The following is a 13913-nucleotide window of genomic DNA, read 5'->3' as shown; positions in this document are numbered from 1 at the left end:
AAAGGTAAGCACTAAAATTTTGAACAGGTAGACAAAGCCTATTAAATATTCCCATCCACACAGAGTAGTCATTATGGAAAATGAAATTAAAATTATGAAAATATTTGTCCATTGAACTGTATAACAAATGTCTATATGGTATGATTCCAGTTGTTTATAAATTCATTTGCACATTTCCTGATCAAATACGGGGAATAATATGTTTTCCCATTCAACTGTATAACATCTATGTGTGAATCCAGTCGTTTGAATTGAATTTGCACATTTCCTGATCAAATATAGTGGAGAAACCTAAGGTGAGGCCACTGTGGGCGTGGCTTCTCCGTTTAGTGAGCAAACCCCGCCTACCGTCTTGAGCGCACACTTGAATTGGCTCATGGCACCCGGCATATCCCCAATAATAAAATGTTGTGGAACTATTCATTATACAGACTTTCTACAGCCTATGTGGTGTTGTCTGTCATGTAAGTGTGACGTCATTGTTATTTCTAATCAGACAATAAAATACGTAGAAATGTCGTGAGGTACTTGCAGTTACCGCTGCATCCTGAAGGGGTGGGGGCGCGAGCGAGCTGGAAGGTGCTTGTCACTGTCGTCCTAGGCTTCCATAGAAGAAAAGCCAGCGGTTTTTCCCTCTTTTTAATAGCACTAGCTAGCAGAAAATCAAATGCATTCAATATCTGTGTATCCTCTACTGAATGAATAAATGAATGAATTTGACTGTCAGGATGTAGGATTAACAGGAAACAACATACAGTGTGGTTGTAAGTGTTTTATTATTCTATGCATTGCTTTATTGCTAAAATGTAACTTGCTAGCTGCTTTCCTCTAATACGTTACTGAAATCTGTCGGTGTTAAAGAGACTTGTTAAAACAAGCTAGCATCGATCCTTACACGTCAAGCAGTAAGAGTAGTTGTAGTGTAGACTCATTCCATTTTAAAGATGGCGGAGCTGCAGACATGAATACAATCATCTTAAGTATGTTCTCTTCCAGCAGGACAAGGAGATCTAAATACAGTTTTGAGGTTAAACTTGGGAGAAGCAGGACGCGAGAGGATATACAGCTGATGGTGAGTTGCTGCATGGTGTGTTTGAAGCAGAATCATGTGCACAAATCCACCTTTATTTGGCAATGCTGGGGAAAACACACACAAAAAAAAGATTAGAATGAACTTTTTAGCCCCATTGAGTTCAAGACATTGAGCTGGAGAGGTGCAGCAGCTTGGGAAAAGTAAAGAAAAACATTGAAATCATTTAAAAAGCCCTGTCGTACCGATCACTGATGCCTGTCTTTGAGCATATTCACCAAAATAGGATACTCACACACTGGTTTCCTTGTAGCGGTCCAAAGCCTTCTGGGCCACCACCTCAGAGAACTTGGGGTCATTCCATGGGATGTCGCCCGGCACGTTGAACTTCATGGGTGGTGCGTTGAAGAGTTTGACAGACACGCTAGTGTCAGGCTGCTCAATATCTTCACCAGACTTCTCTACGGGGTCCCTGTTGATCACCTACAATAACAATTGGCATCATTGCACTTAGTTATTCAGTGTTTAGAGATGAGAAAGTGTAAAAAAAAAAGAAGACTGTATGTACCGTCTCAACTTGGAAAATGTCCTTCTTGGTGTTGGTGTTGTTGACCAGAGATGACACCCATCCAAACTGTGTGTTGAACAGGTCCATGATGGAGGATGTGTTGAGCATTTGCTCCTCAAATCGCTTTAGGAGGGCGTTGTAGTGTTGGGTGAAACGCTCCGCTATGGCCAGGGCCCTCTCTAGTTCCTCCTTCAGGGGGCCTTGTAGGGGTTTCTTCCCAGAACAATCTATGAAGGCGACAACAAGTAGACGACATCAGGACCAGAAGGGTTTTCATTTTTAAGTTCCTTGTATGGTTCTGTAGTCATTATGACACTTTGGCATCATAAAATAACTATTTTTTATAATCATCACTGCCATATCAAGAGAATCAACTTGCCAATATGTTCAATTTCTTTGCATTTCTCGCACTCGTCACGGAACTTGAGGCAGCCAGCTGAGTTACGGCGAATCTCCCTGCAGGTCATCCTCCCGTCTCCGAAAGGTTTGGTGATGACCACGTCCTCGTTCACGCTGCCATCTATGACAGACATGCATTACCGAAAAATCCCCAAATTTCATTCCAATTATGTAGCGATATGCTCCTTAATCCCATCTTTGGTTGAGGCACCTTTATTTTTCAACTTTCATGCATTTCAATGTAAGAGAGCATACCCTCGTTAGCGGGGGCATCTGTGTCAAAGTCCATCATGGAACCGAAGGAGCCAAAGTTGTTCCTGTCGATGTTAATCATGGGGGAAAACAGACTCTGGAAGCTGGGGAAAGACTCGTGGAAGAGCGAGTGAATGCTTCTACGCCAGCGAGGCGAGAAGAAATTGGGCAGAAAAAATGCAGGAGGGTTGTAGTGCACATGATCAGCCACCTGAGAAAACACCCAAAGAATGCGGACAATTAATACAAGCTTTACATTGCAGAAAAACATACGCTGATAATGATTTGCTACGTACCAAGATTTAAAGTCATATTTCCAGACATGTTAGATCATTTCTATATAGATTTAGTCATATAACTGCTAAACAACAATGTTTAACATTCAGTTTATGAACTCATTTTTGATTAATTTTGACTGATTTGACACACAGAATATTGTGTGGTAGGGCTGTATAGACATTGGCTGTGTTCGAAACCGCATACTGACTACTACATACTTCCGTGTCCATACTATCCACACTCCATACTGCATACCTAATCCATCAGGCAGTATGCAAAGCGTACTACATAACCCACGATGCATTGCGCTCCTACCCGAGCCAAAATCGACAGGCTGAAGCTGATTTCACTTTAGTTCTAAACTCTGTAAATACATCACTTTATTGACATTTTTTAAAATCAGGTGAGAAAGTGCCTGTTTAGATCCCCAGTGTGCCATTTATTTGTCCAAATGGTAACCGTTTACAATTTCGTTCGGACGAATTCTGCAAAATTTAAGCTAGCCGAAGTGAGCAACGCACTTCTGGTTATTTTCACAAAATAAAACACCCCCTTACTTTTATCATACAAAAAAAAACATAATGATAAATCAATCTCGCAATACATCCTGCTTGATACCGCCGCTTGGTCCATCCTGCTGTTCAGCCAACGTTTTTTTTTTTGCGGTGACGTCACGTCGCGTTGCATCCTAGGTAATTTGAGCGTGAGTAGTAAGCTAATGATAATAAATACTCGAGTTAGTATGAGTAGTAGGTAAGTATGCAGTTTCGAACACAGCCATCGTATATACCAAAAGAAAGATTAGCCTCTCATCAGGGAAAAAAAGTTTGTTTTCATACCTTTTTCTGTTCTTTGGTAATCAGCGGTAGAATATAGGTAAGTTTCAGCAAAATATCAGAGCCATACACATATATTAGCCATATACTATATTTAGCCAAAATGTCTTTAACAGTGACGCCACAACACAAAAAATGGTTGTTTTACAAAAATATAGCCATTTTTTTACAAATATAATTTTCATATTTGCAACTAAAATGTCCCTTCAATGCGTAGCCTCCCTTCCACAACACGACCCCAAGCCTTCTCACTTCCTGGTTGCTGCATAGCCTCTTTGAGAAGGCAAAGATGCAGGCCATGCTCTTATAAAAAGCAATTCCGTCACCTTGTGGCCGTTTTTTTTCATCTTAAATCTGCACCAAACGTGCTCTCTTCTATTGTGGAGTTGCAGCATCACCTCTTGGTGCCTCTCGCTCAGAGAAATCTTTGGAAGCAAGCCGTCGGGTTGAAAAAACCCCCATATAAATACGTCTTTGGTAGTGAATAAAGTTAAACAGAAAGGTAATGGCACACTGTAAACTGTTATTACTATATTATATTATACATTATTAGTATAATGACCAATGTTCTTTCTCTTTGGGCTTTTCCCTTCAGGGGTCACCACAGCAAATCAATCTCCTCCATCCAACCCTGTCTTCTGAATCTGTCTCTCTCATGTCCTCCTTCACTACATCCATAAACCTCCTCTTTGGTTTTCCTCTACGCCTCCTACCTCCTCCTATCTCTCCTCTGGACATGTCCCAACCATCTCAGTCCGGCCTCTCTGACTTTATCTCCAAGGCCTTTAATATGTAATGTCCCTCTGATGTACTCTTTCCTGATCCTATCCATCCTGGTCACTCCCAATCAGAACCTCAGCATCCTCATCTCGGCCCGCCCCTTTTAGCAGTGTAGTCTTTTGGTATTTTCTACCTTCATACTGTCTGAAAATATGCCATCCACGCCATCAGCCATCTCAGAGTATTTGTCTTCTAAGTTCTTGAACTCTTTCTGCTGACGTTGGCCTTCCTGCTCCAGGGTGTCAATCCTCTCCCCGTTGACCCAGATGGAGAAGGGAGAAGTTCGGTTCAGCAGGTCTTCCAACTACACAGAAAGGGACACGGTGCATCACGGTGCATTCAAAAGCAAGCTCGGTGAGTGATTTTGTGAAATGTTTCACTCTGCAAGTGTGATTTGCTTTTTTTTGCCCCCCCCCCCCAATCAGAGAATGGTAAAGAACACAAAAAATGGAGAATGAAAGTAGAAGCTTACCTGGCGGCCCACCATTCCAGATCCACTGCTGCATGTGCGGGAGTAGTACTTGACGCATGTTTTCTTCAGACAAGGCTTACATTCCTCCCACAGCGCCTTCATGGTCTCGTTGCAAACCTCGTCCTGCTGCTCCAGCTTGGCCTCCATCTCTTGAGCAGCCAGCATGGCCTCCTACATCAACACCCAAGGTAGTTTTTGTTGGATTTCAAAGGCTGAAACAGGAGATGCTAGTGTACCTCTTTCTGCTGTTTAGTTTTCTCCAGCTCATCCAGAACTTTCTTGTGGTCCTCTGATGATTTCTGCATCAAAGTCTTCATCTCCTTGACGCCATTGATGGCATTCTCAATCTGGACATCCAGGTACTTCTCTCCTTGACGGGAGATCTCTGCAAAGAAGAAAACAACACTGACATTTAACATGTTGCCAAAGGTGGCGTGACGCAGACGCAGACTTACCTTGGAGATCTTCCTTTGTGGGCGGGACAATGCAGCTGGCTGAGGCGAGGAAAAGAGCCACCACAGCCAGCGACTTGGACCCCTTCTTCATTTTCATCATCATCATCATCAACATCCTCTCTGACGCTCCAAAGGCCAGCAGGTAATGATGAGAAAAACCTGCACAAATAAAACACATCATCAGGTGGACTCTTGGGGTGCAAAGCTCTTGGAATGGCACTTAATACACACTAGAGGGCGCTGTACTCCATGTGCAAAAAAACATCAAACCATGACATATGACTTTTCCCATACATAAATGCAACAAGAATCACTTAATAATCAGAAGTGAAGCAAGTTAAGAAAAAAAACTACATAAAGTAAAGTAAATAAAACAATAATAATAGAAACAATGTATTGTACAGTGACCGAGTGGTTAGCGCGCAGGCCTCACAGCTAGGAGACCCGAGATCAATTCCTCCCTGTGTGGCGTTTGCATGTTCTCTCTGTGTGTGCGTGGGTTTTCTCCGGGTACTCTGGTTTCCTCCCACATTCCAAAAACATGCTAGGTTAATTGGCCACTCCAAATTGTCCATAGGTATGAATGTGAGTGTGAATGGTTGTTTGTCTATATGTGCCCTGTGATTGGCTGGCCACCAGTCAAGAGTATAACCCGCTTCTTGCCCGAAGACAGCTGGGATAGGCTCCAGCACCCCCGCGACCCTCGTGAGGATAAGCGGTAGAAAATGGATGAATGAGGGAATGAATACAGGACACAAGTTAAAATTTAAATAATATATAATAAAAAATACATTTATTTATAATAAATTACAGTATTATAGAGAAATAATAGCATAAAGTAGAAATATTTTCAAATAAAAAAAAAAACAACTAAAAACAAGGTTAGATGGCTGCACGCGGTTTTAGCATATCTGGCCGCCATAGTGGATATCACGCATACTTCTAATAGTGTACAGTGCATGAATGTAACCACAACACAAGGTCATCATCCCCACACTGACCTTAGATCAGTGTTAGATCAGACCTTCTGCTTAGATAGCAAGAACAGCAAGCTCTTTCTCTGTTTACACATTTTGCTGAGGTCTCATTGGCCTGCTGCCCATTTAGTGCCCTATTTCTAATACACACTTAAGTGACCTTGGAGCATGGACACACAAATACAGACTGGTCAAGCTGTGAGACTGAGATCTTTGACCCGACTTGGTACTATTTGGCCACACAGTGATGCGTAATAAAAACTAAACTAATAAAAGAGAGGCCCTTTGGGTCCATCTACGTATGTTTATGATGCGAAATTGTATACTAGTATGTCAACTCTATTCTACTGAAATGACATTATTGTCTACTGTGTACTGTGGCCTGAGTGGGCGGGTGAGGGAGGAGGAAGCAGAGCTTGGGGGAGGGCAGAGAGTTTATATATAAGGAAGTCTGCCCCTCTGTGACATCACAAAGGAACAGTTTTACCACACCTTTTGAAACCAAGTGTTTTGAGCCATCCCAAACTTCTTTCAGAGCTCATTTCCAAATGTGCAAACTTCATTTTTAACACCAGAATACAACATTCTAACTACATTTATAGGTCAGAATAGTGGAAAAACCATAATAGGTCTGCTTTAATACTTTTAATTAATTCCCGTCAGATCAATGCTGCTTTTTTTTGTCCAACAATTATGACTTTACTCCCATGATATTGTGACTTGCCTTGTAACATTATAACTTTTCCTAATTTTCCAAAAACAACAACTTTATCTTTTGGTTTTTCTAAATATTACATTTTTTTTACAGTTTTTTTCTTTAATATTTCAACTTCATGCAACTTAAATGTTATTTTTGGTCAGATTACAATTTTTTTCCCCCTTTTTTGTAATATTTCAACTTCATGCAACTTAAATGCCATTTTTGCTCAGATTACAATGTTATTCTCATATAATTACAACTTTTTTCTTTTAATGACTTTTTTTATTGTAAAATTAGTGCAGACTTTTTACATTTTTGCTGTTTTTTCTTGTTAAATAAAATGTTTACAATGTGCTGTGGGCCAATAAAAAACAGCTGCGGGCCGTAAATGGCCCCCAGGCTGCACTTTGAACATCTTGGCTTAAATGTACACTGCACATAAAGAATTATTTCCTCATTAGTATTTACCCAATTTACATGATCCATCCCTCTCATTAACAACACACCAGTTTTTCCTGTTCTCTGTATCTTGCAACCTGTTGGAATCGATTGCACTAACAGAAAGTAACAGTTTTTTAGTACAATAATTTATCTGCCACATTATGTCGTAGAGGCTGCACGGTGTGTAAGTGGTTAGCATGTAGGCTACACAGTCAGGTGATGGGGTTTGAATCTGCTTGTGCATCTCTTTGTGGCATGTTCTCCCTTGTGTGTGCATGGGTTTTCTCCGGGTACTCCGGGTTCCTCCCACATTCCAAAAACATGCATGTTTTTCACCCTAGTGAGGATAAGCGGCATTGGATGGATTATGTTGTATAATCGCAGTTTGGCACAGTCCCAAAAGTACATGCTAGGTTGTGTATGCAACATGGATTTCACCTAAATATGTTCTTTTTAAAGCATCCCACCCTCAAATTCCTTAAAATTGAAATGACAACTGAACTAAAAAAGAAACCAACAAAATAACTTGGTCACTTTCGATGTGAGTGACAGGTAGAAAAGCTGTGACTGCACTTAGAATGTCGATCCCGGCATAGCCAGTGTGAGTTTCTGGTTGCCATGGAAACGAGCCCAGCCAGCTATTTTTGCATGATATCCTCATGTGTCAATGAGCGTGCATGTCTTTTTGATTACAAGTCTGCAAGCAGCAAAGGAAGCATCCCGCATTCCCTTCTATGTGATGGCGCACATGCAGAACAATGGCGTTAGTATTCTATTCATAGTTAAATCAGCCTGCTTCATTACTGCATGCCTGTGGGTCAGGAGATGAATGGTTGCTTCAGCAGAGATATTTTCAATGATGTAAAAAAACACACACACACAGTCCAGATTGTGTGATAGGTAGAGATTAAGGGTGTGGAAAATAATTTATATTAATGGATACATCGATGTGCAATGCGTGCGATGCTAGTGCATCGGCTCATTCACTGGGTATGGATGCAATTGACGGGTGAAATCCAGATTCATTGCAGTGTGTTTGGTGGTATCGTTAAAATCCGATGCAAGTGCCGTTTTATTAATGTTCAACTTCACCCCATATGCTGTTCCGCAGGTGCCATGAATGCACCATCATCAAGCCGTGAGGCACATACAACTACTAGTAAAACAGCATGGACGTTCCTAGCAAGCAGCAGCAAGGAAGTTTCTATATTTAACCCCCCCCCCCCCCCCCCGCAACGTTTAAATGGTATGTTTGGAAACACTACGGATTCGCAAAGAATGGCGGAAAGCTCGAAAAAACGTCCGTCATTTGCAAAGAATGCCGCGTTAAGAAGCCGTACAACGGCAGCACGACAAACATGCAGACCCCCTTAAAAAGGGGACCCCACAACACGGAGTCTACCGCCGCCTCCCCGTCTAGTTCCTAGTCGGACACACAAAAAACAAGCAAATCAGGTCAGTGGATCTTCAGCTGCTTTCCAAATTGTCCAGGAGCTATTTGTCCATCCCTGCAACAAGTGCCCCCCCCCCCACCCCCCTCTGAACGAGTGTTCAGCAGGTGACATTAGAACAGCAGAGCAGTTGGCTTCTTCCTGAATTGTGAAACAATTTTTTAAAAGGGTAGAAGTTGTTTTATACTTTCTGCTCCTCACTACTGTATTAGCCTAGCTGCTAGTGCATTCATATTAGCAGTATGTTTTGCAGACAGGAATATAAACAAACATTGATTCCACTGTTGAAAGTGTCACTTTAACTTTGTTGTTGCTGTACTGTATTTTTTACATCAGTAATTATTGTTAATAGTTTTACTCCACCACTGAACCACTGCTATTGTAATTGCATAGCCGATGTGAAATTGTGCGGAAAGTTGTTTTTGAAAAGTTGTTGCTGTTTTAAGATGGCAAAAAGAATGATCAAGAAGTGGTGCATAGTAAAAAAAAAAAAGACAAACAGCACTTTAGTTGAATTTACTGCCAAGTGCCTAGAAGGAAAAAAGCCAAATCCTTTTTGTAGGACCATACTGAATTCCAATTTTTTTTCTTTGCTCATTTGCATCATGATGAATTGCATTTTATCGCAAGAAATCGCACCATATCATATTGCATTGATTTGAACTAAATGATTATCGTATCGCATCGTATCGCCAGAAAATTTCATGCATCGTTAATTATAGGTTATCACATGGTTTGTCTGGTATCAGGCCAGGTATCATGCCCCCAAGTGTCAGTATCAGCCCGAGACCAAAGGTCGAGGTATTATCACATACTATTTAATCATGAGCTTATTATCACGTACTATTTAATCAAAAGACCATTTTGTTTCCAGAAAATGTTCAGTTTATTACATGTATTATATCTAAACAGTGTAAACACAACAATTGCAAAAATATTTCAACAATAATATTTTATCAACAGTCTTATCTTATCAATGTCTGACAATTAAAGTTCCATTAATCAAGTTTGGGTTTTTTGGTGACTGGAGAAGCACTAGGCACTAAGCACTCGTGCGCTGTTCTCTGATTGGTTGTTTCACGGGCACGATACCAGAGCAGCGCGCTCTGAGTGGACAGCTACGGGGGCTGATACTGGACATGGTTAAACTCTATATTTTATCAGTATCACTGCCCTGGGCTTTGACACAGTATCATTTCGGCCTTTTCCCGTATCATTCATGGGCACTTTCTAGGGTACAGGGCCAATTAATACTGTAGTATGTGATAAAGTATGGTATCGCTGGCAGTGCATGGAGATGTGTATCGAATCGTCCTCAGTGCTGAGATTCACACCCCCAGTAGAGATAATGGGGGTAGGGCCTGACCAAGGCAGTGTGGGAGAGTTAAACAGAGAAGGTTGACAAAGAGAGAAAGTTCCACACACACACACACAAAAAAAAAAAAGTTCAAGGGGAATGATTCACACTTCAGAGGCGCATGCAGGGATCCTGGTTACACAACCGTTCAAACACCCATCCAGATGTTACACTTCATAAGGCGAAACAAAAAACGAAACACCTTCACATCTGCACATGATATCATTTCAAATCCACCCTGGAAATAAACACACCCTTTTTAGCCTTTGCAGTAGTTTCTCAAGTGTAAATAGCGTCTTGTCATGTTAACTCTTTCACCACCAAACATGTATTTATACGTTTTTATACGATACCAACAATGTGCGTCTTTTACCAGAGGCAAAAGGAGAGGATGATGCATCTCTCCAATTAATGCATTGAACACTTTTAAGCCATAAAAACGGCCACAAGGTGGCAGAAATGCATCATGTTAATCGCCAGGAAGGAGGAAGTGAGAGAGCGTGGAGGAGTGTAGCGTGCGGAAGGTTTGCATCGTAGGGAAATGTTAACATGTGTATCCAAATGTGAAAATTGTAAATAGTTCATGGTGCTGTATTTGTAAATATGTTATTTGGGCTGCAGCTAGGAAACCCGAGTTCGATTCCACCCTCGGGCATCGCTGTTTGGAGTTTGCATCTTCTCCCCGTACATTGTGTGGGTTTCCTCCCACATTCCAAAAACATGCTAGGTTAATTGGCGACTCAAAATTGTTCATAAGTATGAATGTGAGTGTGAATGGTTGTTTGTCTATATGTGCCCTGTGATTGGCTGGCCACCAGTCCAGGGTGTACCCCGCCTCTTGCCCGAAGACAGCTGGGATAGGCTCCAGCACCTCCACGACCCTCATGAATGCATCTTTTCACAAAAAGCTGGTTTTTCCTGCCTTTTTAGTCAGGAACTGATATTTTCCTGAAACTTACCCATGTTCTACTGCTCATTACTAAAGAACATTAAACGTTAGAAACAGACTTTTTGTGGTGATGAAAGACAGGAGTCTAATCTCCATGTTTATACTGTATAGCCATAGAACACAATATTCTGTGTGCCACGAAAGATCCGTCAACATCGTCTAAAATGGACGGTACTGTCTTTTGTAAAATGGCTGGGAATGAAGGAGTTAATGTATCCTTCTTTATTAGCATCCTATTAGCGAACGAACAAAATGGACACTATAGGAACCGGAAGTCAGCTATGTTATGTCGCTTGTCTATGATGTCATCAAGTTTAAAATGATAGTTTTACATGATAAAACACTTCAAAATACATGTAAATTATTATAAGGGATAAACTGTTGCTTTTACCTTCATTGAAGACTATTGTCCCCAAAGACACAATGTTGCAGCGAGATTAACCACCATCACCATCTTCCTGTTTTCAGTCATATCAAGACTCACATCTTCAATTAAGGTAAAAGTAACCTTCAAAGTTCATCTTATTCCTTTCATTCATCTTTTATATGCATTTCGAATTCTTACCTGTCTGTAAAGCTGTAATTTTCAAACTGTAAAAACGTGTTTTGTGTTAATATTTTGGCTTTCTTGAACAAATGAATTTAATTTACATGATGATTTGAGAAATTTGAGTCAGTTAACATCCATTTCGGTTTGGGTCTGATAAAAATGAACTAATTCCACTGGACAATGCTGTTATCACGCTAGCTATTAGCACTGTTAGCATTTCTGCACAATTAAAATAGGTAGCAGTGAGGACGAGGACTGTATATACAGTACATAATTACCTACCTTGCTAGGTGCTAGCTTTAGCCTTTCTTTAATCTTTAGCACTTTAGCAACTGTCTATTGAAAGGTTGCTAGCATACTAACTATTAGCATTGTTAGCATTTTGCCCAAAAACACATAGTTGGTCGGTATTTTTTATTTAGTCATATTCACAACAAGAGAGGAAATTATATTAGTAGTATCACTTTATTATATTAGTATAAAAAATGGAAAATAGTGGCACTCATTTTTTTGTTTCACCGAAAAAAAGTTTTAATTGCAAAAATGAAGTATTTGGCCTCATTTGGGACTGTTTTGATATGTTCTCCAACCAGTTTTCTTTGTAAACAATGTCTCAGCAACATCAGAGCACACTGCTCCTCCTGCTTCATTTCCCTTTCAAAATGACTTGACGTTTTCATTCTCATATTAAAACGGGACAAACAATAAAGTCCCTTTTATTTCAACTCCGTTTCCAAATGGGACGCTGGCACAAGTGGCCTCATTTCATGCCTCCAAGGCTTTATGCCCCCCAGAGGATTGCCTCAAAATGTATCTATCATGATGATGACGTTAAACGAGGTCATTGTTGAGGTGCAGATAAAATCATATTATGTATTATTTTTGCAGCATGCGTAGCACGAAAGTCGCATTTATGCTAATACGGCTTCATCTATTTGAAGCCACTTGGTTTGATCGCGAGGTTGTGGTCACGCCCATGAGTAAGCAAAACAAACAATTCACCTCAATTCATCATAAAACTACTTCAAAAGCTTTAAAGATGCTCATACAATATCAATATCAATGGATATTTCCTAAAATACGAAACACTGCAGCAAGTTGTGCACTGATCCAATCACCATCACCATCATCATCATGCTGCGCTTGGTATGTAGTTTGCAAAGATACTAGGTGTTTAGTTCCCAATATAAAAGCACCGGTGACTCACCGTAATATGTGTCCGGAGACTCCAGACCGTCTGAAGCTGTTTCGCATCTTTCTGCGACTCGTATTTATACAGCCGCAGATATCTGGGACATGCAAGACACGTGACTCATCAGCCCGGCAATGCGCTGCCGCTGTTAAACCCCAGGAAGCGCGTTCCAAAGGTGGCCTTCAGAATAAAAGCGATATATCGCGGTCTACTGTCTTAATTTAATGTTAGATAAATAAAAAGATAACATGAAAGTTATATCCCATATATATTTAAATATTAAAATGTTGAGAAATCAATGCATAGTAATATTAAATGTGGAATTTTGACCTTTCAAGTCGCTATAGTTTACATTTCAAAGGTGCAAATGAGCAAAATAAATAAGTCATTTTGGTAGTTTGTTACTAATATTACAAAAACACTCCACCTTATTAAATTCTATTTGGGTTGATTCGAGGGCCTTGTCAAAAATAACAATAATAATAGTAATAACTTTTAAATTTTAATTTAAAGTGAGGAAAACATCTGACATAATAAAATGACTTATATGACAACAATTATTATTCTACCTCATAAAATTGTATTCCTTGTCAATAATGACGGTCATGATTGGCATTTAAAATGTCTTTCAAAGTGAGAAAAACATGAAAATGTCAAGTGTCTTAATGTTTCAATCATAGTATATTCATCTTTATGTTATAAGTTTAGTTAACAAAATAAATTGTGGATCTTTGACACCAATTAGACCCTTTATTAGTCAAAATGTAATCCCTGCTAACGGTAAATCACAGTATATACAGTACAGCATCATATTGCGTTCCAGGAATTTAATTTTGAAAACCAGAATGTAATTTCCTGTTGTTCCTGTAAATGTTTTTCCGCCGCTTGACTTGAGTGATGACTTTTCCAGAAATGTCGTAATATACTGGCAGCTGCAGACGGACAGAACTGTGGACAAACATTGGATTCATGCTGCTGCTGCTGCTGATGATGATGATGACGTTGATGATGACTCAACATTTAATCACTCCACAAAGTGAAAAACAACACATCTTTTTCGGTGAAAGAAGAAAAGCCTAAAAGAGCTGAAAGGGTCAGGTCAGTGTTCCCATGTTTGTTGGACCACTAATAGATCAATGATACACGAAAGACACTTTAAAATGTAGCAAATGATGAATACACAGCCTATATCAAAATTGCTAGGTTTTTTGAGCCACCACAAGTT

General features: G+C 40.1%; 1 protein-coding gene across 1 annotated transcript; it reads right to left on the bottom strand.

The window, feature by feature from the left end:
- Positions 1-759: 759 nt before the first annotated feature.
- On the bottom strand, positions 760-12817 carry clu (clusterin). Its single transcript, XM_058057869.2, has 10 exons — positions 12704-12817; positions 5072-5230; positions 4853-5001; positions 4617-4787; positions 4278-4448; positions 2253-2460; positions 1978-2118; positions 1599-1825; positions 1326-1513; positions 760-1137 (listed from the first exon to the last, which is right to left on the bottom strand). Exons 2-10 carry the CDS (start codon positions 5184-5186, stop codon positions 1125-1127), a joined length of 1383 nt encoding a protein of 460 aa, XP_057913852.2. The 5' UTR covers positions 5187-5230; positions 12704-12817; the 3' UTR covers positions 760-1124.
- Positions 12818-13913: the final 1096 nt, after the last annotated feature.

The sequence above is a fragment of the Doryrhamphus excisus genome, linkage group LG19, assembly GCF_037039965.1.
Source record: "Doryrhamphus excisus strain RoL-2023G ecotype Guam linkage group LG19, RoL_Dexc_Guam_v1.1, whole genome shotgun sequence".
Classification (NCBI taxonomy): domain Eukaryota; kingdom Metazoa; phylum Chordata; class Actinopteri; order Syngnathiformes; family Syngnathidae; genus Doryrhamphus; species Doryrhamphus excisus.
This window is presented reverse-complemented; position numbering and strand designations above follow the sequence as displayed.